At 38.4% G+C, this 27745-nt stretch overlaps 1 protein-coding gene and 1 long non-coding RNA gene across 4 annotated transcripts in view; both read right to left on the bottom strand.

The window, feature by feature from the left end:
- The window catches only part of LOC140246221 (ADP-sugar pyrophosphatase-like), a 157295-nt gene that overhangs the window by 111784 nt on the left and 17766 nt on the right, over nt 1–27745 (bottom strand). For all 3 annotated transcript variants that reach the window (XM_072325673.1, XM_072325674.1, XM_072325672.1), the window contains one exon: nt 24934–25041. In XM_072325673.1, the coding sequence (XP_072181774.1) occupies nt 24934–25041 (108 nt within the window). The remainder of the gene's footprint in view (nt 1–24933; nt 25042–27745) is intronic.
- Nucleotides 371–13419, bottom strand: LOC140246222 (uncharacterized). Its single transcript, XR_011902450.1, has 4 exons — nt 11652–13419; nt 9165–9558; nt 8007–8137; nt 371–506 (listed from the first exon to the last, which is right to left on the bottom strand). It is a non-coding gene; the product is annotated as an uncharacterized lncRNA (long non-coding RNA).

Genomic DNA, 27745 nt, shown 5'->3' with positions numbered 1-27745 from the left:
CATTCACTTGGCAAATAAATGATCTTTGAAACACTATATCAAGTTGGCACCATATTGTTTGTGATGAAATGCTACATACATGTTATACAGACAGAATATAACAGTAACCATGGTGATCTTATCTTGTCTTTAAATGATCACTCGTGAATAGAAGGTATAAGAATGCAGGGTATGTATAACAAAATTTTGAGTGTTTGTATCCAACTCTGACAGAAGAACATATGAAAATAGTCTTCTGAAACATCATTCTGCAACAATTAAACACAATTCGCAAAGTATCATGATGTACATGTACCGGTATTGAATATGAACGTCAATCTCGATTGCAAGGATTCCTGACCCATCAGATCATTTGTCAGGTGCAAATTGTCTCCTGTGATGTTCAATAACTTCCTCCCTTGGATGATACTCAAAGGTACTCACAAGGGGAGGCGTCGAAGGCTGGCAGGGTGCAAGAGTTTTGTCATTGTACTCCACAACAGCAGAAAGGACATCATCAACATGTGCTGTATAAAATTCAACAGAAAGAAACAAAGGGACACACAAAATAGATAGAATTAAGATGTTTGCATTGGTTTTTAGCAACAAAGTCCTTGAGACACGTGTCATGAACTGACACCACCACTTTGATAATGACATCAAAAATCTTTGCAAATTCATATCAAAATTGGGATTTGCCCTCCTCAATGCAAAGACTTGACTTGAGAATGCCAAAATAGCCATTGGTCCATGGAATGTGGAGTGTTGGTCTTCGAGAGACTGATAATGCAGTTCCTTTACCCATCAGTGTCCCATCTTCTTGACAAACTTCAGTTTGCATATCAACCTAAAAAGTCTGTGAATGACGCTGTTCTCACACTCGTACACGAGCTCACTCAGCACACCGATAAACCATGACGCTATGCACATGCTTTATTTGTAGACTTTTCCTCGGCGTTCAATACTATGCAGACGCACATTCTTCTTCAGAAGCTGCACCACATGAATGTACCATCGTATCTGATCTTGTGGATAAAAGATTTCTTATGTAATCGGTCTCAAACTGTGCAGATCCAAAATTGCTTTTCAGACCCTGTTGTTTTGAACACAGGTGCTCCACAAGGTTGTGTTTTGTCGGCGTTACTGTTCATTCTGTAAAACTCTCTATGCACATGCTTTATTTGTAGACTTTTCCTCGGCGTTCAATGCTATGCAGACGCACATTCTTCTTCAGAAGCTGCACCACATGAATGTACCATCGTATCTGATCTTATGGATAAAAGATTTTTTATGTAATCGGTCTCAAACTGTGAAGATCCAAAATTGCTTTTCAGACCCTGTTGTTTTGAACACAGGTGCTCCACAAGGTTGTGTTTTGTCGGCGTTACTGTTCATTCTGTACACGAACGATTGTAAATCAGCAAGGGAAAATGTATTCATTTTGAAATATGCAGATGACACTGTCATTTTAGGACTTATTGATGAGGATGAATCTAGTTACCAGGCCGAGGTTGAACGTTTTACCTCTTGGTGTGACAAGAATTGTCTGCAGTTAAATCTCACCAAAACTAAGGAGATTGTGTTTGATTTTCGGAAAATGCCCCCACAGCCAAAATTCATAAATATTGGTGGTACAGATATTGAGATAGTCAAGAGTTACAAATACCTAGGGACAACAGTGGACAGTAAACTTTCTTGGACCAAAGAGTGCAGGGCCCCGTTTTATCAAGATAGAGTTAGCGTTGATTGTGAAATCAACGCTAACTTTATCCAACTTGAAGTCCACTAACTTTAAATCAACTGTAAGTTTCCGTTTTACAAAGAGACTTAATAGTCGATTATAGTTATAGCTCATCACCATGACTTAATTATTGATTTAGTCAAAACTAGAAATGTCGCTTTGGCGACTGGTATGCCTCCGCCATAATGCATGATTTTCCAAATAGGTCTAGATAGTACATGTGGACAATGTGTAATTACATTTTCACAAAATTGGCAAAATATTGAAATAACAAATTTGTCACAAATGTGTTGAATGTTCACCTTCCTTGACCTAGGTTTAATTGGATGAATAGGAGAGCATGTATCTAGGGATTTAAGGACTTTAACTTGACTTTGACCCATTCATACATTTAGGCATTGAGTAATTTTCAAGGTACAGGTGTGGAGAATTGGTGTGAATTTCTGAATTGAATAGTAAATTGTTACCATTTTCATCTGGCCCTTGACCCTAAAATTCATAAGATAATCACTTTCAGGTAGAACATGCATAATATGTACTAAGTTTCAAGATAACTTGAGCCACTCCCGAGATATGGAGGAAAAAGTTAGTTCAGCACTTTCACTTGATCTTTGACCCTTTGACCTTTGAGGCAAAAAAGAAAAAAAAAACTTTCCAGAGAATTTCTATTAGGTTACACATGCATACACCAAGTGTAAAAAAAAATAACCCTGCTGGCATTGCATAAATATGAGGGAAATAGTAAAATTTTGAAGTGTTGCACTTGACCTTTGACCCCTGACCTTTGACCCCATGAACTCTACATTCTCTAGATAATCAAATCCAGTCAGTACATTGTATGTATGTTCCATGAAGATACCTTGAACAATTTTCCAAGGTACGGAGAAAAAAAAGAAGTTTTAATATTTTTACTTGACCTTTGACCTTTGACCTTTGACCCCATGACCCAAACTTTCACCAGAGAATCTTAATTGGGTAATACATGTATACACTAAGTTTCAAGAAAATATCTTCAGGCATTCAATAGATATGGTGGAAATAGTGAAATTTTATGTATTTGACCCTGACCTTTTGACCTTTGACCTTTGACCACATGACCCAAACTTTCACCAGAGAATCTTAATTGGTTAATACATGTATACACTAAGTTTCAAGAAAATATCTTCAGGCATTCAATAGATATGGTGGAAATAGTGAAATTTTATGTATTTGACCCTGACCTTTTGACCTTTGACCTTTAACCTCATGACCCAAACTTTCACCAGAGAATCTTAATTGGGTAATACATGTATACACTAAGTTTCAAGAAAATATCTTCAGGCATTCAATAGATATGGTGGAAATAGTGACATTTTATGTATTTGACCTTGACCTTTTGACCTTTGACCTAGAGCATGTGCACCCAAAAGTTGATAGGCACAACTTCACCCCCTAATACACATACATGCCAAGTTTCATTAGGATACCTCAACAGGTTTTGATAGTTACCTTGTCCACAAAATTCATTACGGACAGACGGAAGGACGGACGGACGGACGGACGGACGGAAGGACGCTACGACGGACGGACGGACGGACGGACGGAAGGACGGACGGACGGACAACCCGAAAACATAATGCCTCCGGCACCACTTCGTGGCGGAGGCATAACAAAAAACACAGGACGAGGCTGGTTCCTGTTACTGTCTGCTTAAAGACAATACAATACATAAAGCAAACCAAACAACAAAAACACGATGTACATGATTGTTTGCCACGGCCACGGAAGGGTAGTCTGCTAGTGTGCCGCAGTATGATTAGCGCTACAGCCGCTGAAATATGCAGTTGTTTTGCGTTGTATTGACGAAAGTAGGTCGACAGATGTAGCACATCTCGAGTCAACGAAAATCTGCGTTCACGCGTACCGTAAAGATCCCGCACACTGCACTACGTAGGATCTCAGTATTAAAATCTAACATTATAACAGTATTCATTGACATGGATATAGAAACAGTACAGTAACCAACTGAAGGTGAAGGTCGTATACATGAATTGTTTCAAGTCTTGTGTAATTACGTGTAGGATTATGGAAACTTGTGAGAGTGTGGTGACTACAGTGGCTTGTTTTTACCTCTACGGCGCAGATCGATCGGCGTTATAAATAGATCGCGGGTCTACATGTCGAAATTCTAGACCTAGTAGACGCCGCTAGTCATGCAGTGTTACGGTAAGTACAAACGACTCGCTGTAACGTTACTTAGGCCTAACATTGCGTTAGGCCTATTCACTGGTTAGATCTCATTATAGAATGGGTAGCGAGAATCCTGCGATCTGATTGGTCGAGAGCTATGTGTTGATTTTTACTGGCCACACGCTACGTACGCCGAGTCACAGTGGTAAACATGTTATCGCGCACTTGTAGCAAGAGTACGCGTACTTGTAACAAAGGTTTGCGCACTAAGCAAGCGTTCGCGCACTCAGGTTGGCCATGCGTCCAGTAAATACTGATGCATGGCTGGCCGTGCGTCCAGTAAAAACTGATGCATGCTCGTTTACGGCAAGCCAAAAGGAAATGCATCCAGTAATTTTGTCATCGGGTAACACCATAGAAAAATGGGTTTTTGACAAGAAAATTACCCATTCTATAAATCAGATGACGCACATGTCTTTTCGTGCGTCATTCGGAATATAGTGTGCATGCGGTAACTATGGAATTTAGCCTAAACCCACTCGGCTTCGCCTCGTGGGTTAAGCATTCCATAGTTACCTTATGCACACAATTCCGACTGACGCACTCAGACCCGTGCGTCATTTGTATACTGTCGTATTCGGTGCTATAGAATTAAACTCTTTATTTTCTGTATAGGCCTACTAAACTCTTAATTAGTATATATTGACGAACTTGCTCTAAGTAGGCCTACGCACGTCAGAAATCACTGGTTTCCTCGCATATGGGTTCTTTGGCAAGATATGCATTGCACATAGACGCGGTTCCAGTTACTCGGTTACTTGCCCTTGCTGGCGATGGCTTGATTGACGGGCGGGCGGGCCGAGGTGCTGGGCGCGCAGGCTGGGATTGAGATTGCTGTCTAGGGGGTTTGCGTGCAGCAGTCGCGAAAGCAATGCGTGCCGATCATGAATTTCATGCAAGGAGAAGACCATAATCACATGAAAGAAACACAACTAAATGCTAGAAAAAGTGAGCAGTTAACAGACGAACATTTGTGGCAAGACCCCAGCTAGACTAGGAAAGTGTGACAGTCATCTTTCTTCTGTAAATTGCCTTACAATGGAGTCTACCTAGACTGTCTCTACTTAGAGTTAATATTTTATCAACTGTACAGTTATCATGGATTTGGAGAGGTTGAGAAAACTTTTATGTTGATTTTGGAGGAAGTTGGAGTTGATCTCAACTCTGGGTCTCTTGATAAAACAGACTTGAAGTTTATTTGGAAGTTAATCATAGATTAAGTGCACTTAGAGTTGATTTGAGAGGTTAATCATAGATTATCTTGACTTAACGTTAAATTTATCTTTTGATAAAACGGGGTCCAGATCTGTTATCTCAAAAGCCCAGACTCGTATGCACTTTCTGAGAAAACTGAGATCACTACACATTGATAAAACTATTCTCAATCTTTTCTACAAATCAGTTGTTGAAAGTATTGTATTGTTTAACTGTGTCATCTGGTTTAAGGTCTGCAGGAAACAAGACTTTAAGAGAATGGAAGCTATAGTGAGACAGGCTAGCAAAATGACTGGGGAAAGTTACGACCTTATAAAGGAATGTACAGATCGGATCGCCAATATGGCAGATGGTTTTATGTAAAACGAGAATCACCCTCTACATGATTATTTCGAATTCCTACGATCAGGCAGAAGACTACGGTCTCTGAAATGTTGTACAAATCATTATGCAGACTCTTTTGTTCCATACGCAATCAGGATGTGCAATAACAACCGCTGATTTTTGCATAAAGTGAAGGGAGAGCTGTAGCTGGTTTTGTGTATGAAGGCAGGTGGGTGGGGGGGTACTTTTGTGCATTATTATAAAAAAAAAAAACGAGAATTTTATGGTTTGTGACTTTTTGAATGAAATAATTTCTAAGTGAAATAAGATTATGAAATTTGTTTTGGGGGGAAATATTTTTTGTTTGTTTTTTAAGTTTTTGTTTTGTACATAGTTTTGTTATGAAATTACCCAATGAGTTCATCTTGTGCCTCTGTGTTTAAGTTCAAAAACAAACTAGAAATGTCACTATGGCGACTGGTATGCCTCCGCCATAATGCATGATTCTCCTAATAGGTCTAGATAGTACATGTGGACAATGTGTGATTACATTTTCACAAAATTGGCAAAATATTAAAATGACAAGTTTGTTCACAAATGTGTTGAATGTTCACCTTCCTTGACCTAGGTTTAATTGGATGAATAGGAGAGCATGTACTTGGGATTTAAGGACTTTAACTTGACTTTGACCCATTCATACGTTTATGCACTGAGTAATTTACAAGGTATGGAGAAAAAGTGCAATTTCTGTATTGAATAGTAAATTGTTACCATTTTCATCTGGCCTTTGACCTTAAAATCTTAAGATAATCACTGTCAGGCAGAACATGCATAAATATGCATGTAGTACGTTTCAAGATAACTTGAGCCACTTCCGAGATATGGAAGAAAAAATTAGTTCAGCACTTTCACTTGATCTTTGACCTTTTGACCTTTGAGGCAAAAACAAAAGAAAAAAAAACCTTTCCAGAGAATCTCTATTAGGTTATACATGCATAAACCAAGTGTTAAAAAAAAATAATCCTGCTGGCATTGCATAAACATGAGGGAAATAATAAAATTTTTAAGTGATGCCCTTGACCTTTGACCCCTGACCTTTGACCCCATGAACCCTAAATTCTCTAGATGATCACTGCCAGTCAGTACATGTATATATACTATGTTTCATGAAGATACCTTGAACAATTTCCAAGGTACAGAGAAAAAAGGTGAAGTTTTAATATTTTTATTTGACCTTTTGACCTTTGACCTTTGACCTCATGACTAAAACTTTCACCAGAGAATCTTAATTGGGTAATACATGTATACACTAAGTTTCAAGAAAATATCTTCAGGCATTGCATAGATATAGTAGAAATAGTGAAATTCTATGTATTTGACCTTGAGCATGTGCACCCAAAAGTTGATAGGCACAACTTCACCCCCTAATACACATACATGCCAAGTTTCATTAGGATACCTCAAAAGGTTTTGATAGTTACCCTGTCCACAAAATTCATTACGGACGGACGGAAGGACGGACGGACGGACGGACGGACGGACAGATGGACAACCCGAAAACATAATGCCTCCGGCACCACTTCGTGGCAGAGGCATAAAAATGGTTTTTATGGTATCTGAAATGAAGTATTAACAGAATTTTTTTTTTTTTTTTTTTTTTTTTTTTGTATTGGAAATATCCCGTGATCCCTCACAGTATATTGGAAAAGACACATTTGATTCATAATGATGTAAATGTATGTAAGGATTTTTTTTTTTTTTTTTTTTTGGATATTAATGTGCAATAGTTGTTTGATTGTGCACATTCGCAGGTGTGTCAGGGCATCAGTGAAAGGAAGCAGATTTTAGCTGTGTGTATGGGGGGTGTAAGGAATATGTGCAATATGTGTTATAATCTATGGATTATGATGTTGGGGTTGTCTGTAAAAAGTAAGGTGTTTCACAATTTGTGGTTATATATACCTTTTGCAGCAACTGACGCTTTCATTTATTTTTCCCCTCTTTGCACGTTCAACACATGATGTTATTGTGTGTTGTGATGTATGTTTAGTTCCCTGTATTTTGGGGGTATTCATTTGATGCTTCATATGTAATGTAATTTGATATTTTTCTGTTGTCAATTATGTGTTTATGAATGTGTGACAAAATCAAATTTCCATGCCATGTTTTTATACATAATTTGGACAATAAAGAAATGAAATGAAATGAAATGAAATGGTCTTCGGAATGGACAACTGACTGTCTCCCTTCTATGACTTCTGATTAGTGGAACAGGCATAATACCTGCCCCTCCCCCACCCCCCCCCCCCCCAAAAAAAAGAAAATGTATATCTAGACCTTTTAAAATTGATCATTTTATGTGTATTCAGTGGTCAAGAAAGCCATGCTTCTACAAAGACAAACAAATAATAAAATGTGTAGTTGACAAATTGTGACATTCTAATATTTCATTGGTCTTGTAACGTGAATTCATTTTCTTCCAGTATTACATAAAATATCTACGCCATTCTGTACAAACCTTCACACTAGAAGAGTCAGGCTTGTATTTCGGCTTCGCAATCTGGTAGAGCAGATCTCCTGTTGCACCTTGAGCTTGCTTCCTGTCAGAATTTGTGTTGTACACTGTAATGCAATGCTGCCAGCTGAACCCTGTAAGTAGTAATGGCACAGAGAGGAATTGAATTTAAAAAAAAAATGTCTATGTAGGCCTGTAAGAATGTGGTTAGCTAGATGCATGTAGGAACTCTTGGGAGAAACAAATACTGGTAATCACAAATAATAACTGCCCACTTCCCCACATAACCAGGGCAAGTGAAATTGCAATGACGACAACTGAAAATAACTGACTGCAGAAAGTTCCTTGTCCGACTGGAAAGTGACTTTATTTCTTCTTTTTTTTTTCCCATTTAAAATATGAAATCGCATTACATTAGTCAACTAATATATGGGCAACATTTTGGGGCAAGAAAAAAAAATGAATATTGAAGATTTCACTTGCCTATTGGGCAAGTGAAAACAAACAATAATGCCCAGTCCTGGATCAATTCAATCTAATAATTTGTTTTGGAACATACCATCCAACCATTCAGCTACAAGTCTTAGAGCTTTATTGGGGAAGCAAGGCTGTCATAGAAATCACAGTCATAGAATTATGTATGATTGATAAGTTTTCTAATGTAGCAGTGATGAAAATATACAGAGCCAGCCAGGCTGGCTGGTACGTGGTCGCAGTTGGTAACTAACCAGCTGACTGGCTGGTATGGTCGCAGTTGGTAACTGTTAGACCCCACATGCCCATACAAGTACTACATTGTACGTGGTAGAATCAATAGCTACATGCAGGTACTGAGATGTAGTCCTTTGTACTTGTAGTGAGTGTTTTACTAATTTTTTAGGTCTAGGGTCTAGTAATGTAACGTTAGTGTTCACTACATAATACATTTAATGAGCACATAACTTGACTACATTAGAATCCCTCGGTGATCTTAATTTTACCGACACTGATAGATGTTCCACTCAAAACGCGAGACGGAGCTTATCAACCTATCGAAACCGTGAAACTATTAGTAGTGATAGCAATAGGCCGACCAGACGCCGTGCAAACCCTGTCGCGATTTATACAGCGACTGGGCTGTGTATAGTTACGATAACTATAGAGTCGTCTACAGTAACATACCCGCTTTCTCTCCAGCTTCACAACTGTTGATCCGCTTTGTTTTTCAGCTCCCTGATGCTGAGTTTGGCTTCCAGTTCCCAGCTTGATGACAGGGATAGCTATGGGCTGCAGGATCCTCTTTTTGGGCGCAAATCCTAGCCGAGTATACAGCCCCTCCTCTACTACTTAGCTCCACTCCAAGCGATCACTGCATACAAGGCTGTACAACCTTGTACGTAATACTAGAAGGGACCATTCCACTGGGCTCGAATCAGGAAATGATTCTCAAAACTCAATTTTTTTGAGTGGCGTCATCTTTAGAGAAGTTGTGCAGACTTACACCCATCTTTTGTGTCTTTGCTGCAGTGACGACACACCTCCTCGGCATTTTCTTGAAATACTTTCTCCAACTTTCCTACAAATACACAAGATTCCCTGCACTGTGAAGTACGGTTTACGGCGAGACAGTCGCACTATGAGTTCCCGTTGCTATGTCAAAGTGTCACCTGACAAGGCACGTGACTGGTCCTTGCTTTTTCTGGGGGCGTTCCCGACTACCCGATAAATGAGCAATTTAGGCAATTTCAACCGAGTTTTTTTGAAGTTCACAGATCTCATTGAAGAAAAGTATGTGATTTCTTATAGTATTGACACAGTATTTTTATATGATCATGCTTTATAAAATTAAAAGACTCCCCCTTAAAATTTTACACAGTTTAAAATTCAAGTGCAAATGATAGGAACCCCCCCCCCCCCCCGAAAAGAGAGAGAGAGAGAGATATTAAGTTTCACAGGATTTTATTCAACAAATGTCAGTATCATTACCCTTTTGTTTAGTGAGGAACATTCAGGAAAAGGATTGAGGGGTTTGACACCCCCCCCCCCCCACCCCACTGTTATGCCAATGGTACTGGCCATCTTCAAGTACTATGGACATTGTTGACATGCAAAAACAAACAAAACCCTGCAAAAGTATAAATATTTTATTTCATTGGATGAACATTCATTTTATCACAATCAGTGGAAATTACCTTTGCTTGATAAGACTTTCGCCTGCTGGATCTGCAAGCTTCTTCAGATCGAGCGCTGTGAGAAGGGCTTCCCACGAGCCGATGTAGCTGGCGCACGCCGATATGAGAGAATGGGATCGAATATTGAGGAAAGTGAATATTGACCCAGGTCTCGGTTGAAGGTTTTCCCTTGTTGTTTGCGAATGTGAATGGCTTCCCTTATCCAGCGTGAGGTTTTTCCTGGGGCAATACTCATTTTCCTCGATATACGATCCCATTCTCTCAGATCGGTGTGCGCCAGCTACATCGGCTCATGGGAAGTCCTTCGATTCTCACAGCGCTTGATCTGAAGAAGCCTGCAGATCCAGCAGGCGAAAGTCTTATCAAGCAAAGGTAATTTCCACTGATTGTGATAAAACGAACATTCATCCAGTTGATTTTCCAATCAGATGAATCTTTTTAGCGATTTTATTTCATTATTTAAGGGCATCTCCTTACAGTACTGTAGGCTTACATTTACATACAGTGTGCATACACAGGACATTAAAGAATGAACAACACTATTTGTGAAGATCAGGGTGAAAACCCCAGGTGTAGTAGTACCAAGGAGGTTCAATAGAATGGAGTCACAACTGTCGTATTTCCTTTGAAGTCACGTTTGATGCCGCCACTCGAAAGTATTTGAAGCATGTGGCAAACTGGATCTGCCGCGCAGATAGGAAGACAATTGACTCATGTCTCATTGCATAATCATCAGCCACTTTCTAACGAAAATATGTCTTTGTGATGGTAATTACTTTTCGCCATCCCTACTTATAAAAGATAGGTGGTATATAATGGTAAAGACACAGGGATGCGCGAATAGAAATTGCAGAAAAAATGATGAAATGAAAATGAAAATTACTCGACTGGCCGTGCCCGGCCACTAATCTGATATATCTATTAATATAGAATTATACTCGAAGATTATTCCATATCAGTTTTATTTGGAGGAATGAAGTGGAAAAGTGATAAAACCGGCTTTCCGGGAGGGTACAGTTTTAAACACTTTCACATGATACAGCTCTGATTTACACTTTTGCACGTATTTCTTGAAGGGATTGACCTTTGTTTGAGCTTTATCATTAAGTGAGATTTCTTTTCATTTAATAGATAAACAAGCAAAATATAGCAAACATTAAGTTCACGTTCAAAATAAATCTTCAGATTGCTCAGCAAGACGGCGGCATCAAACCCCGCCACCAAAGGCACAGATGCACCTGTGGAATTCTTTTGTACATCAATAGAAAAGTGACAACTGTTTGAATAATTACAGCCAGTTGGAACTCCATCTCTTAAACCTCCTTGGTAGTACACTGTACAGCATTATACATGTATATCTTCATCACATGACAACTCAGATTACTGCAAGAATCTTCAGAACTGGAGTCTGAAGGAGGGACTTAAATCTGCAGAAGAAAAAAGAGGAAAAAAAAAATCAGAACATGAATTTACTAACTCAGACATTTTGCTTGAAGGAGCTACCCCACAGTAGAGTTACACTGCATTTCTGGGAACCATCTCGGCAAGTGGAATGTGCTACATGATGCAGTTCAAAGCCAGGAACTTTCCTCGAATGTCCAGTACGTTGACTGCAAAGAATTCAGAAAGAAAAGAGATAAGAAGCCCACAGTGAAGAGACAGATACCATTGGTCTAACTCTACAAAAACATTAAGAACCGTACAGTTTTTATGATTGAACCACATGTATCTACCTGCACTCGGGCAAATTCACGATTAATTACTTTATTTTCCTTGATCATGGATCAGCGGATAACCGCTGATCTCCGAATACCGGAGGAAGAACAACCAAAAAGAAGAAGTATCATTATATCATTGTACGAAATATTAAATGTGGGTAAGTACAGTAGATCTAGATCTAACTTCAAAGAAAGGCATGCTTATAAATAGACAATATACAGACAGACCAAAAAGTTACCCTTTACATTCTTTATCTTAATCCAACTTCCACAAATGTAAACATTTATCTACACAAATTTAGTGGAATTCATTTTGAGTATCGGCTACAAGGTCTACCTATTCAAAAAACCTTCAATATTTCTTGCAAGTTACAAACATGCACAAATTACAGTGTACTGTAATACAGTGTAGTGTTACCTTACTGTATTAGTTTGATCCCCCATGGTTCTATATGTACGGGACTACAGTTGCACTTCAAGCTACATGCAAGTCACAGAATTCACTGCGTCGCACAACTAAAAAATAGCGATAAAGAGACGTGATGCAGACACATACCGTAGAGTTACTGTGGTAGGCAGTTGCGGAGTCCACATCGTTACACAAAATTTCCGTCACTTTGAAGACAAATAGCAAAAATAATTTTTGAGCCCAAACCAGACTGGTAGAAAAATGTTCGCTGGAGTTTTGGCTTTCCAATGCAATTGGTGTTACCGTCCAATTTGTAGAAGGGTCAGGATCCAGCAAAGTTTGACGGCTTACAAAATGCAGAAAAAAATCGAAGCCAGTTTTCTTTCACATATAAATTTTTTTTTGTTAATACACATGATATTCTGAAAGGTATCATCTCAATATTTGTCTAAAAATAATGCAAGCAGTGTACTTCTAGAAGACACCAGCAATTGATCTCGCAAAGCATGTTGCCTTCTCTCATAATCTTGTGCAGGGAAATCTGCACACGAGATTTCGTGAGACGAAAGATAAAATGTTCACGTTTTGCACAGCGCGAGCGAGCACTGCCGGTAGACTGTGATGTTGATATTTTTCCTGTTGTTTCTGCACAAAATCTGGGAGTGTGGTTTGATTCACGCCTAGCATTTGACAGACATATTTCTGAAGTATATAAGAATTCATTTTATCATTTAATATTGCACATACTCAAAAGCATTTGACACAGGTACAGAAAAAAAATCATCCATGCCTTTGTCACAAGTAGATTGGATTATTGTAACAGTTTATTTTTTGGCTTATCTGACAATCAGTTAGATAAACTACAAAGGGTGCGAAATGCATATGCCAGATTAGTTTGCAATTCTCCCTGTTTTTCTCATTGTAGTCTAACACCAATTTCTATCATCAAATACCGATTTGGTCTATCATGAGTTGGTCTAATTCCATTTCGTCTAATCATCAAATGGTCTAAAATAAAACCAAATTTGTCCAATATAAATTTGGTGTACACATCATTAATTTTGGTCCATTGCCCAGTTGGTCTAGCCTCTGTCTATCATCATTTAGTCTACACCCATTTAGTCTAATAACCATTGATCTTATTGTCATTTGGTCTAATAGCCAGCCTCCTGGTCTAATCAGGTACTATTTGGTCCAATCATCGTTTCGTCTATATGACCAACTGGGCTATTCTTTTTTTTTTTTGGGGGGGGGGCCTTTTTATTGATGTGTACACCAAATTTATATTGGACAAATTTGGTTTTATTTCTACACGTAGTACCCAAGGTAGTTCACTTTCTTCCTTTTCTCCCTCTCTCTATCTGAGTGTTTGTGTCTGTGTGTATCGTTTGGTGCAGGGCAGCGTGATGCAATTTACGGTGCAAAACGTGGAGCTACAGCTACATGACGGTCCGTTGAGGGTGGAACGGGAAATTGTTCTTAAACATTTTTTTTTTCTCGCATTTGGTCTCGTTTAAAATTACATGCATTGTACCGTGGGATGTACACTTGCCTTCTAAGCTATTAAAGTCAAAAAGATATTTTGTGTGGTGACAGTCATCACACCTTGAGTCATGCTCATCATTTGTTTACGCATCTTGCAGGATATGTTTGTGGCGGGTGATTTTGTTTATCCGAAAATGCAATGAGGTTCGATCGTTATTCTTAAAACACACAAATTTGTACATCTAGGTCCTAGTAGATATTTGTTATTCGAACATGAAATAGGCCTTTTCGTTAATCCAAATATTCAAACGTTAATTTTCTGTAGATGGATTAGAAACCTGTGCCCGTTTTTTAGAAACTTTAAGCGTCTAAGCGTTTAATTAAATGCAACTAAAAAAATCAAATGCAAATGCATCACATCACACGCAACTTTGCATTCAAACGCAAGTGCGTTGCTGAAAAGACTTGCATTTGATAATCAGAAACTAGAAAATTGTACGAAACTGAAACTCAATTGCATTTCAACGCAACTCTAAAAATCAAATGCAAGTCCATTAAATCACACGCAACGCTGAAAGACTTGCGTTTGATAATCATACGAAAATAGAAAATTGTACGAAACTAAAACTCAACAGCGTTTAATTGCATTTGATAATCATACGAAACTAGAAACTGTACAAAACTAAAACTCAACTGCGTTTAAACGCAACTTTAGAATTCAAATGCAAGTTTATCAAATCACACGCAACTTTGCATTTAAACGAAAGTGCGTTGCTGAAAAGATTTGCATTTGATAATCAGAAACTAGACAATTTTACGAAACTGAAACTCAATTGTGTTTAAATGCAACTGTAAAAATCAAATGCAAGTCGATAAAATCAAACGCAAGTTCATCAAATCACACGCAACTCTGCATTTAACCGCAAGTGCGTTGATGAAAAGATTTGCGTTTGAAAATCAGAAACTAGAAAATTTTACAAAACTGAAACTCATTTGCGTTTAAACGCAACTCTAAAAATCAAATGCAAGTCCATAAAATCACACGCAACACTGAAAGACTTGCGTTTGATAATTATATGAAACTAGAAAATTTTACGAAACTAAAACTCAACAGCGTTTAAACACAACTCTAAAAATCAAACGCAAGTTCATCAAATCACACGCAACTTTGCATTTAAACGCAAGTGCGGTACTGAAAAGACTTGCGTTTGATAATCATATGAAACTAGACAATTGTAAGAAACTGAAACTCAATCTCATTTAAACGCAACTCTAAAAATCAAATGCAAGTTCTTCAAAACACAGGCAATGCTGTATTTAAACGCAAGAGCGTTGAAGAAAAGACTGGCATTTTTTTTTTGTATGAAACTAGAAACTGCGTCTTAACGTTAAACGCACCTCTACAAATCAATGCAAGTGCGTTGTTGAAAAGTCTTGCATTTTTTTTTTCGTACGCAAAATTAAAACATCGAACGGAACTATCGCCGTGACCGAACTTAGTAGTAGGGGAAAGACATCGCAAAATTTACATGTTTCAAACTACCGAAACGCATGCAGCTTCACGAAATATCAGTGAAAAAATGGTAACATGTTACAGTTCGCTATGCCGAAGGTTTGAATCTCAGTCCAAAGTGTAATTAGTCTGACAATGAAAAGAGGTTTGTTTTTACGAAGGTAAGGTAATCCAAAAATACAATTTCGTTTTCAGATTAACAAATTGTCCTTTTTTCAGATGGGTCCGCGCCGTACAGAGCGGTGCTGTTGCAAATCGGAGCCCGAGAACAATTCTTTTTCAGAGTATGGCAATAGAAATTTAAGCGAAACGAATATTGCGACTTAACTTTTTTTTATGGAAGGAAAATCATACATATTTCAACTTAGTCAGCACTGAAAAATCATGTCGACAGAAACATCCAAATCACATGCATATCTTTTTAGCAACGCACTTGAATTTGAACAGCAAAGTTGTATGCAATTAGGGGAAATTGCATTTGATTTTTCAAAGCATAAAGTTTGATTTTTTAAATCATAAAGTTTCTAGAAACGGGCCAAGGTGTGTTCCCGCTCTCTCAAAATCTCTCTAGAGATTGGGCAATTGTAAGGTGTCGTTACCTCACTATCCGGGCGAGATATACATGAACTAAAATAGGATCATTGCTAAGATACAGTAGGCATGTTTCAACGGCAAAAGGAGTGAGATTTGGATTGCGATTGGCATCACGGTCCAAATTTTACTCTGTACAGGGAAAATTAATTTTTATTTAGATGTCGACAAAATGTCGACTTACGCGCAAGTCGACTTTCGCGTAAGTCGACGTGTTTTGCTCAGTCCCGATTATGTCGACTTAGGCAAGGTTGACTGTACATAGCCATCTTAGAGGTCCATTAAAACACTTTACTGTCATGTCTCATTTTGTTCATGTCGAAGTCCTCTTGGTAAATATACAGTTAAAGAGTGATTGCAAGTTCAAATGAGATTTCAAACTGTTTCAGTTTTTCGAAGGATAAACTCTCTCGATCTAGTATGAAACATTTGTCTTCCACTATGTAATCATGAAGAAATAATAGCAGCTTTAGACAGCGCTTCCTCGCAAAATTGGAGTACAGGAAATCTTAAGTACAGGAAACAGCACCGCTGGTCTGCATCGACCAAGCTAAATGTGAATACACTATCTATGCAAATCGCACATGAAAGATGTTACTGGGAGGATTTTTTTTTTTTTTTGCACATTAAGTTATAACTATTTTCAGTTACTAGTACATGTACAACAATCAACGAATTACAGCACGAACAATCGCACATTCTATGGAATGAACTCTTTTCAACGCTGAGCCCGCTATTAGTGTTGTAGTGCTGCAGTATGCCCTGGTAACAGCTTCATGCTCAACTGCAGCTGAGCCTGACGAGGCCCACTCTTCAACAAGAATGTAAGTTCCAGCTTCAGAGGAGCATATACCTCAAAAGAGAAAAAAGCAAGGGTATGTAGGCCTATACAGCGATGGTAGCTGTCTCTTCTCGTTGGGTTTCTAATCTAAGGTTGGAATTGTAGAAACAGGGCCAGCCGAGGATAGTATAGAGACAAATCCTCTAATATCACTTGAGCACTACAATTCTATAGTATGACCCACTACATATGATATCACAGCAGTCCCAGTAAATTTTCAGCTAAAAATGCCCCGAAAAGAGCATTTCAGCCTTACTGAATCAGCTCTAGGGGAAGATCTTGGCCTAATCTATTCCTGCATGATGTTTGGCTTACCAGCTTTATGAATTAATAAAAAAAAAAAAAATGATGACATCATCAAATTGAAAACAATGGCACTGGCTCAAAAGACAATTGTCTATTGGTATAGATCCAAATTTGGGAGAATAGTGAGCAAAAATGACAGAGATACGCGCAAATGAATGCCAGAAACATTACTTCAAGGACAAGTTCACCTTCATTAAGTGTGGCAGAGTTTTAGCACCCGTTATCACAAGAATCATAAATGCTAGCCTGAGATTAGGTGTAGTTCCACAGGTGTGTAAAAAAGCAGTTATTCATCCAACTTTGAAAAAAGCAGGCTTAGATCAGGAGTGTTTAAAAAATTACCGTCCAATTTCAAATTTACCTTATTTAAGTAAATTGCTTGAAAAGGTTGTTTTCTCACAACTGACAATGTATCTGCAAGATAATGAATTGCTCGATTCATTTCAATCTGCATACAAGCCTGGTCATAGCGTAGAAACACTGTTAGTCAACTTATCAGATATTGTGTTCAGAGAATTAGATAGTGGTAACATCACTGCTCTTATCATGCTTGATATGAGCTCAGCTTTTGACACAGTCGATCATCCTATTCTGATTCAACGATTGAAATATTTGGGCATCAAAGGAACTGTTCTTGATTGGTTTATATCCTACTTATGTGATCGATCTCATTATGTCAGAATTGGTGATTCTACCTCTTGTAAAACTATGACAAAGTTTGGTGTACCTCAAGGTTCTGTTGGAGGCCCGCTGCTTTTTTCTCTGTATATTCAACCAATTAGTGAAGTATTTCGCAAGCATTGTATTAGTTATCATTGTTATGCGGATGATATACAACTTTATTTGTCTTTTAAACCCACTCTGTCTTCATTGTCATCCGCCATTGTAAAACTCGAAGCATGTTTGCAAGACCTGAAAATTTGGCTTACATCCAATGGCCTTAAACTAAATGATGATAAATCTGAGTTTCTGTTATTGGGATCAAAGCATATGTTAAGCAAAGTTGATTATCAGTCATGTCATGTCAACATCGGTAGCACTTGCATTACTCCGTCGAAAACAGCCCGTAATTTAGGTGTCATATTTGATCAGGAAATGTCATTTCGAAGTCATGTAACTCATATTCAGCGGAATGTTTGATATCAGTTGCGTAATTTAAGTTTCATAAGGAAATATTTGTCTAAATCTGCAGCTGAGATACTTATTCATGCTTTGATTTCTTCTCGGTTGGATTTTTCGAATTCATTGTTGTGTAATCTTTCAAAAAAAGATGTCACAAAACTTCAACGGTTGCAAAATTCTGCTGCGCGATTGTTAACTTTTACTAATACGTTTGATTCCATGTCACCAGTTCTCCGTTCCTTTCATTGGTTACCTGTAGAAAAAAGGATTATTTTCAAGATTCTGTTATTAGTACATCATTCAGTTCATTCTTTTTCCCCAATATACATAAGTAATTCTGTTCAAAAATACAATCCGACATGAAGGCTACGTTCATCATCAGATGCATTCTTACTCCAAACACCCAGAGTAAAACATGGGTATGGTGATCGTGCTTTTTCCATTATGGGACCAAAATTGTGGAATCAGTTACCTCTTCAGTTAAGGGAACTGTCATCTACAGAGTCATTCAAATCCAAACTTAAAACTTATCTGTTCCTTTCATACTGAGGACTGTAATTGCTGTATGTCATTAATATTGGATCAATATTGTATTTTTAATTGATATATGTTGTATTCTTTATTTGGTATATATTTGCTTTTGTTTACCATTTTCTTCTTTGTTGAAATGTTTGAATATGTATATGCATGTAAATATATGATATTTTTTCATTTTTGAAGCGCCATGAGCACTGAAAAGTGGACCTGTGCGCCGCTATACAAGTAGCCATTATTATTATTATTATCATTATTAACATAAGGATTGAAAGAATGTAGCAATATTAGTAGAACACAACATTGAAAGTTTGAGGAAAATCGGACAATCCGTTCAAAAGTAATGAATTTTTGAAGTTTTTGTGCAGTCACCGCTGGATGAGAAGACTACTGCAGTGTATGATGTCACATGCATACAACAATATAAGGAAAATATAAAGAGAATTTCACAAAATTTCATCTTTTGAAAAAAGTACACATTCCCTTGACTTGTTACTGACATATGTTATGGGTAATATTATTCCCATTGCCTTTAGAAAGAGGCAAGTCAAGTGGTCTTTTATAATGCGAAAAAAGTGAAAATATGTTGAATTTTCTTTACATTTTCTTTATACTGTTGTACATCACGAGCCTTAGTAGTCTCATCCAGCGGTTCCAGCACAAAAATTTTAAAAATTCATAACTTTTGTATCGATTGTCCAATTTTCCTCAAACTTTCACTGATGTGTTCTACTAATATTGCTGCATTCTCTCAATCCTTATGTTAATGAAGGTGAACTTGTCCTTTCATGAAATTACATTCCATTTTATTGATTTCAGATGATATGACATCATGTGACGCTGATTGAAATATAAATACATACTGCTCACTTCTCTAATGGGATATAATATGACACAGTTCAGGCATAGTTTAAATCTAACAACAGAATGTGGTCCACTATCTATTACAGTAAAAGGCAAAGTTGTTGTTGTTGTCGCGGCCTTATGTATTTCCTGTTTTATTCCGGTGTTGCTGGTTTGTCTATCTCCTCCCGAGCCGTCGGCTCCAGGCCCCCGAGACCGGTGCAATCGGCAGCGGGAGGGTCTCTTACATGCCTTTGACCGGGTTTCATCCGCGCTCCGCCTCCGTGTCGACGTCGAGGACGACAAAGAGAAATTAATTAGATAGATGCATAATGCATTTTTGTGTGTGACGACAGAGCCAAGCGTTTTAATATTCACAGATCCTGCGCTGGACTCCTGCTTTCTCGATCGTCCATCTTTAGCTTGCAGAGACAGTGGGGGATACTAAAGATGATGGGGTGCAGCGAAATCTATGTCATCTTCCATCGGACACGCACGCACGCACACAATGTACTCTCGAGTACGGTACGGTATGCCAGTGTGTGGCCTGCACCTGTGTATGTATTGACGATGGTTACACGAAACACTCTGCGTGCGTGCACGTGATATGGACTCTCATATGGTAATACACGGCGCGGTCGTACACGGGCATTTACGTAGAGTGACGTTCGCCATTGGCATGCCCAAATAAAAACAATGAGTGCTCTTAATTAATTATAATGATAATAATAATAATAATAATAATAATAACAATAATGTACAGTCTGAAGCAGATGAACGGATGGTTCTGTGATCTATCAAACCAAGGTTTGGTGATAAAAAAAAAAAAGAAGAGAACGAATGAAGACAAAATATTTTATTTCTCCCAGCACAATGGCAACAAAACCACCAGGGGTCTAATAATGAAGTAGTCCTGCTCAGCACAAGATTACGTATGTCAGTGCAGTGAAGCAGTTTTGGACAGTTTGCTCAGGACTGTCTTCAAAAAAGGTTTTTTATCAAGAGTAGAAAAATGGGGGAAACAGATTTTTACAATTCTTAACAAATTAACATTTCCGCCTCCCTTGGTTGATCATCCCTATATTATAATTCTACTCTCTCCTCTCCCCTAAATTATAATAATGTTAATAATAATAATAATAATAATGACACTAGCAATAACAATAATACACTGAAATAATGGTAACAATACAATAGGCCAATGCAAATGAATGGGGAGGGGTGCTATGATCCAAAACTAAGAGTCGGCAATAGAGACACAAACAGGTACTGGATTGTTGAATGTTTGAAATGAAATATCAATGATAATGAAGCTATTTGAAACATCTATCAGTCGTAGAGTAACCTTGACATGACGGGAAAAAAAAAAGATATTCACTATCCTTGAGCAATAAACTTTTTTCCTTAATTCCCTTGATCATCCCTATGTCAATTAATTATATAAAATAATAATAAAACCGAATGACTATGATCTCCCCTCCCACCAAATGACAATAACAATAATAATCATCATCATCATCATAATAATAATGATAATTATAATGATTACAAAAACAATGAACAGTATCAATGAGATAAACAGGTGGTACTAGATCCATCAAACCAAGTGTTGATTATGAAAACAGACATGAGGAAGCAAATGAAGATGAAAATATTCTCTCTTTTCCCTCATAACGTGGTTGAAGAAATATTAAAGAAAAATATGAAGCCCTGAGACCCATAAATTCCCATGGGTGCCTAATACTTATAAAACCAAAAGACTATGATCCCCCTCACCAAATAACAATAATAACTATAATAACAATATAACAATAGGGGACTAATAAGAATAATAATATGATGATAATAATAATGATGATGTATAGTCTGAAGCAGATAAACGGATGGTTCTATATGATCTATCAAACCAAATTTTGGTGATTAGGTGGTGGTCATGGGTAGAAGAGAGCACACTCGATGAAAGAATGAGAAAACTTTTCTTTTTATTTCATCAATAAGATGTGCAAAATCGTAGGCCTACACGGTGTATATATGAGAAAAAAATAAAACCCCTCAGACCCGTGGATTTCCACGGGTGCTGCTAGTCTAATACAGTAAAAGGCAAAGTTGTTGTTGTTGTCAGGGCCTTATGTATTTCCTGTTTTATTCCGGCGTTGCTGGTTTGTCTACCTCCTCCCGAGCCGTCGGCTCCGGGCCCCCGAGACCGGTGCCGTCAGCAGCGGGATGGTCTCTTACATGCCTTCGACCGGGTTTAATCCGCGCTCCGCCTCCATGTCGACATCGAAGACGACAAAGAGAAATTAATTAGATAGATGCATCATGCATTTTTGTGCGTGACGACAGAGCCGAGCGTTTAAATATTCATCGATCCTGCGCTGGACTCCTGCTTTCTCGATCGTCCATCTTTTAGCTTGCAGAGACAGTGGGGATACTAAAGATGATGGGGTGCAGCGAAATCTCTGTCATATTCCGGCGGACACGCATGCACGCACACAATGTACTCTCGGGTACGGTATGGCAGTGTGTGGCCTGCGCCTGTGTATGTATTGACGATGGTTACACAAAACACTGTCTGCGTGCGTGTGATATGGACTCTCATTATGGTATAATACACGGCGTGGTCATACTAGGGCATTTACGTACAGCGACGTTCGCCACTGGCGTGCCCAAATGAAAACAACGAATGCTGTTATTTTATTGTATTTTGCACAACTGCAGGATACTATGCAGCTCAGGTACATCATTTAGTTTACTCTCAAGTCGGGTATCATTGTACTCGTACTGTTCAGGACGGCTAAATATCCACTTAAAGTTTGTCCTTACCGATCGTACCCTTCCACATCAGAGTACACGCACTTCTGTTCATTCGTTTACTGCATGGCTGCTGTAAACATAAATATTCATAAGACGAGGACGTGGGGGAAACCCTCTCTTTGCCGACCGCCAATTTTTGAAGTTACAAGTGGACATAAAATGTGTGGATCTATGGTCCATCAAACCAAGTTTTGGTGATAAAAATAAAAAAGAGGGAGCAAATGGACAAAAATATTCTTCTTTCTCCCATAACGTGGGAAAAGAAATATTAAACTAGAAATTTCGATATGGCGACTGGTATGCCTCCACCATAATGCATGATTCTCCTAATAGGTCTAGATAGTACATGTGGACAATGTGTGATTACATTTTCACAAAATTGGCAAAATATTAAAATGACAAGTTTGTCACAAATGTGTTGAATGTTCACCTTCCTTGACCTAGGTTTAATTGGATGAATAGGAGAGCATGTATTTGGGGATTTAAGGACTTTAACTTGACTTTGACCCATTCATACATTTATGCATTGAGTAATTTTCAAGGTACCGGTATAGAGAAAAAGTGCAATTTCTGTATTGAATAGTAAATTGTTACCATTTTCATCTGGCCTTTGACCCTAAAATTCATAAGATAATCACTTTCAGGTAGAACATGCATAAATATGTAGTAAATTTCAAGATAACTTGAGCCACTTCCGAGATAAGGAGGAAAGAGTTAGTTCAGCACTTTCCCTTGATCATTGACCTTTTGACCTTTGAGGCAAAAAAAAAAGAAAAAGAAAAAAAAAAACTTTCCAGAGAATGTCTATTAGGTTACACATGCATACACCAAGTGTTAAAAAAAAATAATCCTGCTGGCATTGCATAAACATGAGGGAAATAGTGAAATTTTTAAGTGTTGCAATTGACCTTTGACCCCTGACCTTTGACCCCATGAACCCTACATTCTCTAGATAATCACTGCCAGTCAGTACATGTATACACTATGTTCCATGAAGATACCTTGAACAATTTTCCAAGGTACGGAGAAAAAAAAAGAAGTTTAAATGTTTTTACTTGACCTTCTGACCTTTGACCTCATGACTAAAACTTTCACCAGAGACTCTTAATTGGGTAATATATGTATACACTAAGTTTCAAGAAAATATCTTCAGGCATTTGCATAGATATGGTGGAAATAGTGAAATTTTATGTATTTGACCTTTACCTTTTGACCTTTGACCTCTTGCCAATGTCACTAAAAGCTACTCAACTAATTGTCCCATCATACATCATCCTTGGACCAAGTTTGGTGAAAGCTGCTTCATCCAGTTTTGAGTTATCACGTAAACAGATAAATTTTAGGATTTGACCTTGATCTTTGACCTTTGACCTCTGTCCGATTTCACTGAAAAACTAATCAAGTAATTGTCCCATCATACATCATCCTCCAACAAAGTTTGGTGAAATTTGCTCCATCCAGTCTTGAGTTATCGCGTAAACGGATACAATTTCATGATTTGACCTTGACCTTTGACCTTTGACCTTTAGCCGATTTCACCCAAAATCTAATCAAATAATTGCCCCATCATACTCCATACTTGGACCAAATTTGGTAAAATTCCAGTAAATATTACTCAAGTTATCGCGTAAACGAAAGCGGACGGACGGACGGACAACCCAAAAACATAATGCCTCCGGCACCACTTCGTGGCGGAGGCATAAAAAATATGAAGCCCCGAGACCCGTGGATTCCCACGGGTGCTTATACTTATAAAAAATAATGGCTATGATCTCCCATCCCTAAATAATAATAATAATGATAATAAAAATTAATAATCATAATGATAGTAATAATGATAACAATATGATAATATTAATAATGATGATGTACAGTCTGAAGCAGATAAACGGATGGTTCTATGATCTATCAAACGCAAGTTGGTGATAAAAATTAAAAGGAGGGAGTAAATGAAGAAGAAATTATTCTATTTTTCTCTCATAACGTGGGAAAAGAAATATGAATAAAAAAATACGAGGCCCTGAGACCAGCCATGGATTCCCACGGGTTCCTGCATGGAGGCAAGAGCAGGGGGTAATCAATATCAAAGTCATAGGGTCAAGGGTATCTCCCCGTTTCGATGGGAAGAATCGGTGGGCATAACTTTCGGGGAATCTCATAAGCATTTTTAGTGATTTTTCCCTTAATGTTTGTTTTTGATTTTTTTTTGTTCTGTGGGGGTGGAAATGTGTGTGCGGGGGTGGGTGAAGGACAAGAAGACAATCGTTAGACTTCAACGGGTGCAGATAACCCCTCGACACTCAAGTTCTATAATAGAAGCAAGTGGCGGGAAGATCCCAACCAATGGACCGGATCGCCGGGCACGTACTGCATTTAATGTAATATCAAATTTCTGGGAAGGGGGGGTCATGCTGGGTAGAAGAGAGCACAATTTAACTAAGGAATGAGAAAACTTTTTTTATTTCAATAAAAATGTGCAAAGTTGTATATGAGAAAAAAAAAAGTAAAGGCCCTCAGACCCGTGGGTTTCCACGGGTGTTGCTAGTAAAACAAATAATTATGTCGTTAAGGGTGAAATTTTACCTGCAGGAAATTCAATGGTGTACAGCTTGAGGGGTGGTCTGAACTGCTTGACCAAGACTAGGCAGTCATAGTGTAACAGCCTGTTGAGAATGGCAATCATAGCCACAGCTAAATAAAGACAAGTAAGAAAATACAGTGTTAACAAAATGTCACATTCTTGAGCAATCTACTAGGTTGCATGCAGAAGACAATATTCTAGTGACTTGCAATGAACAGTCACATTTCAGGTGTTCATGCGCCATGTCCACATTTTGCACTTTTGGTAAATAAGATGATTCTAATTCATGAAGTGTTAAGGCCTACATTTCATTGTTTTCCACATGCGTAAAACACAAAAAGTCACATTTATCAACATGTGATGCCATTCTTTAACAAGACTTTAGAAATTACGAGCACTTGGCAACTGAGACTACTCATGACTTCACCACTGCTTCCCATAGCAGCCACTTAAAATGCTGAACAAAGTACTCTATGATGGATGCAAATTTGAATTTTGTCGATTTTGTCCATGATACTGATTTATAGCAATACATGCTATTCAGACTAGTAAATGAATGTCTTTGATGGAACAATGCAGAACTTATGGTTGCATGAATAAAAAATTGCTTGTCATTACTGCTTCCAGCCATGTTACTTTCACTCTGATACAGCATAAGACTATGCTGCTGAATCTCGAGGGGAGTTCAACTGATTGTGGTGGGTGAATATGATGCGACTATCTTATGATCATAAACATATCATCTGAAAGCATAATATATTCTCTATAACATTTGTGAGACCTTTTTTGTGATATAAGAGCATGTTGTGTGAAGAAAATGAGGTGGTAACATGTAGAAGTAAGTCTGCAAAAGATAATTATGTGACATAAGCGGGCATCCTTCTTAATACTTAAGGGTGCCCTCACTCAGATTATTACATTATATGAAAGTTTTGACCATAAGCTTTGAAATGATGTATAACATGAGAAATTAATGTCAATAATAACATTTAAAAATGGTCATCAACAATCTCGTGTCTGCGCACTACAAAATGTCTGAGCAGTCTGGCTTCACCTTGTGTGACAGAAATAGGGTTAACAAACATGTTGGAAAAAGGAACTTCAGGACTCGAACCTGCCATCTACTGCTTTCCAGGCAGTGACACTACCGCCAGTCTATCCCTAGTTGTTGGCAGGCTTTGTCCGCTGTCACCTTCTCAAGTACTTTTGGGATCATGTAAAAGGTGGGAATGCGTACTCCAGTATTCCTCTCCATGGCATAGAGGGTATGTCTTTTGCATGAGCTTGTGGGTTGTGATGCTTCATGCAGTACATGGGGAGTTGTTTGTCTAGAGAAGATGCAAACAGGTTGAGTGCAGATAGAGTACCCGCCGGACAAAAATCTACCACATAGTTCTCCTTTCCCAGTATATGGCATGCTTTTAGTGAAATGTTACGCTTCAGGCACTATTCTAAAGTCTCCCCTGTCATGGAAAGGGGTTAGAGATCTTGTGCCCCCTTGCCTGTTTATGTTAGACACTACCATCATGTTGTCTGACTTTATTAGTATTTGTCTTTGATATTCCCTTTGTGCTTGTTGGACTGCTTTCACATCCAGCATGTTTGCATGCCATTTTGCATCTTCTTGTCCCCAATATCCTAAATCTTCCTGTCTGTGATGTGGGATCCCCGACCCTGCAGGGATGCATTGTCATTGCGGTCAAGGTGGGGGAAGGGTTCCTTGTTGGTTTCCCCTTGCATGAAAACGTCTGTGGGATTAATTTGTCGGGGGGGGGGGGGGGGGGTGTGATTTCTTGGTTGGTGAATTCTTGGCCGGTGAAGTAGGCGTAGCTTTGAAATTTGGAACCCCCCGACTGTTTTGGGGCAATTAGTCATGAGAGAGGTTTTCCTCTGAACCATTTTAGTTCCCTCAGACTGGTATTTGACTGGAATTCTGGAGTAGATCCAAATCTAAATAGTCAGAATTGTGGCCTAGGATCTCGCATGCCCCTCCCATCCTTGTGAAGGGTCTGTGAGAACAGGGGACGAGATCGTGTGTCACCAGTGATTCCTCACCATGGGTTAGCCCTTTGACCACGAAAATTCTAACAAGTGCTAGTGGTAGGTGTACTCTGTCTGCCTGTGAATGGGACATCATACTGATACTGATAGCGGTAAGGATGAGCTGTATCTTGGCTCGGAGAGTGGACCTGTTGCCTATCACTGAAGGATCTAGGCTTGCACACTGTATGTAGATCTAGACAGTTTGTAGATTGTCTTATCAGCTGTAGTGCTTGTGCTCTTCTACACCACATCTTTCTGCTTCCAAAAGGCAGTAATGAGGTAGCCTTGACATACAGTGAACAGTAGATGGCTATATGGGACTTTCTAGTACTTGCAGAGGTAGTTCCTTATCTTGTTCTAGTACTTGCATAGGTAGTTCCTTATCTTGTCTATCTCTAACTACTGGCATACATTAAGCCCCACCAGACCTGCAGAGGGAGATAACAACAAAGAACCTTATTAATAAAGCTAATCCTAACACACTCCCCCTTGTTTCTTCTTTTGATTAAAACCAAGGTCTGGGGAGGTATAACATACATGAATAGAAGAACACTCACATCCAAAACTATAACAATACAAAAAAGAGTATAACACACAAAGGTCTATTCAGGTGACCCTGAAAACACATGTCCACGCTTCACAATCCAGGTAGAGTCCTTTCAAATACTGTCAAATGTTCTCAGTCATTTATTCAGGTAACCCTGAAAACACATGTCCATCACAATCCAGGTAGAGTCCTTTCAAATACTGCCCAATGTTCTCAGTCATTTA

Source organism: Diadema setosum, chromosome 2, assembly GCF_964275005.1.
Source record: "Diadema setosum chromosome 2, eeDiaSeto1, whole genome shotgun sequence".
In the NCBI taxonomy this organism is placed as follows: domain Eukaryota; kingdom Metazoa; phylum Echinodermata; class Echinoidea; order Diadematoida; family Diadematidae; genus Diadema; species Diadema setosum.
The sequence above is the reverse complement of the archived record's forward strand: the minus strand, read 5'-3'. Positions and strand labels throughout refer to the sequence as shown.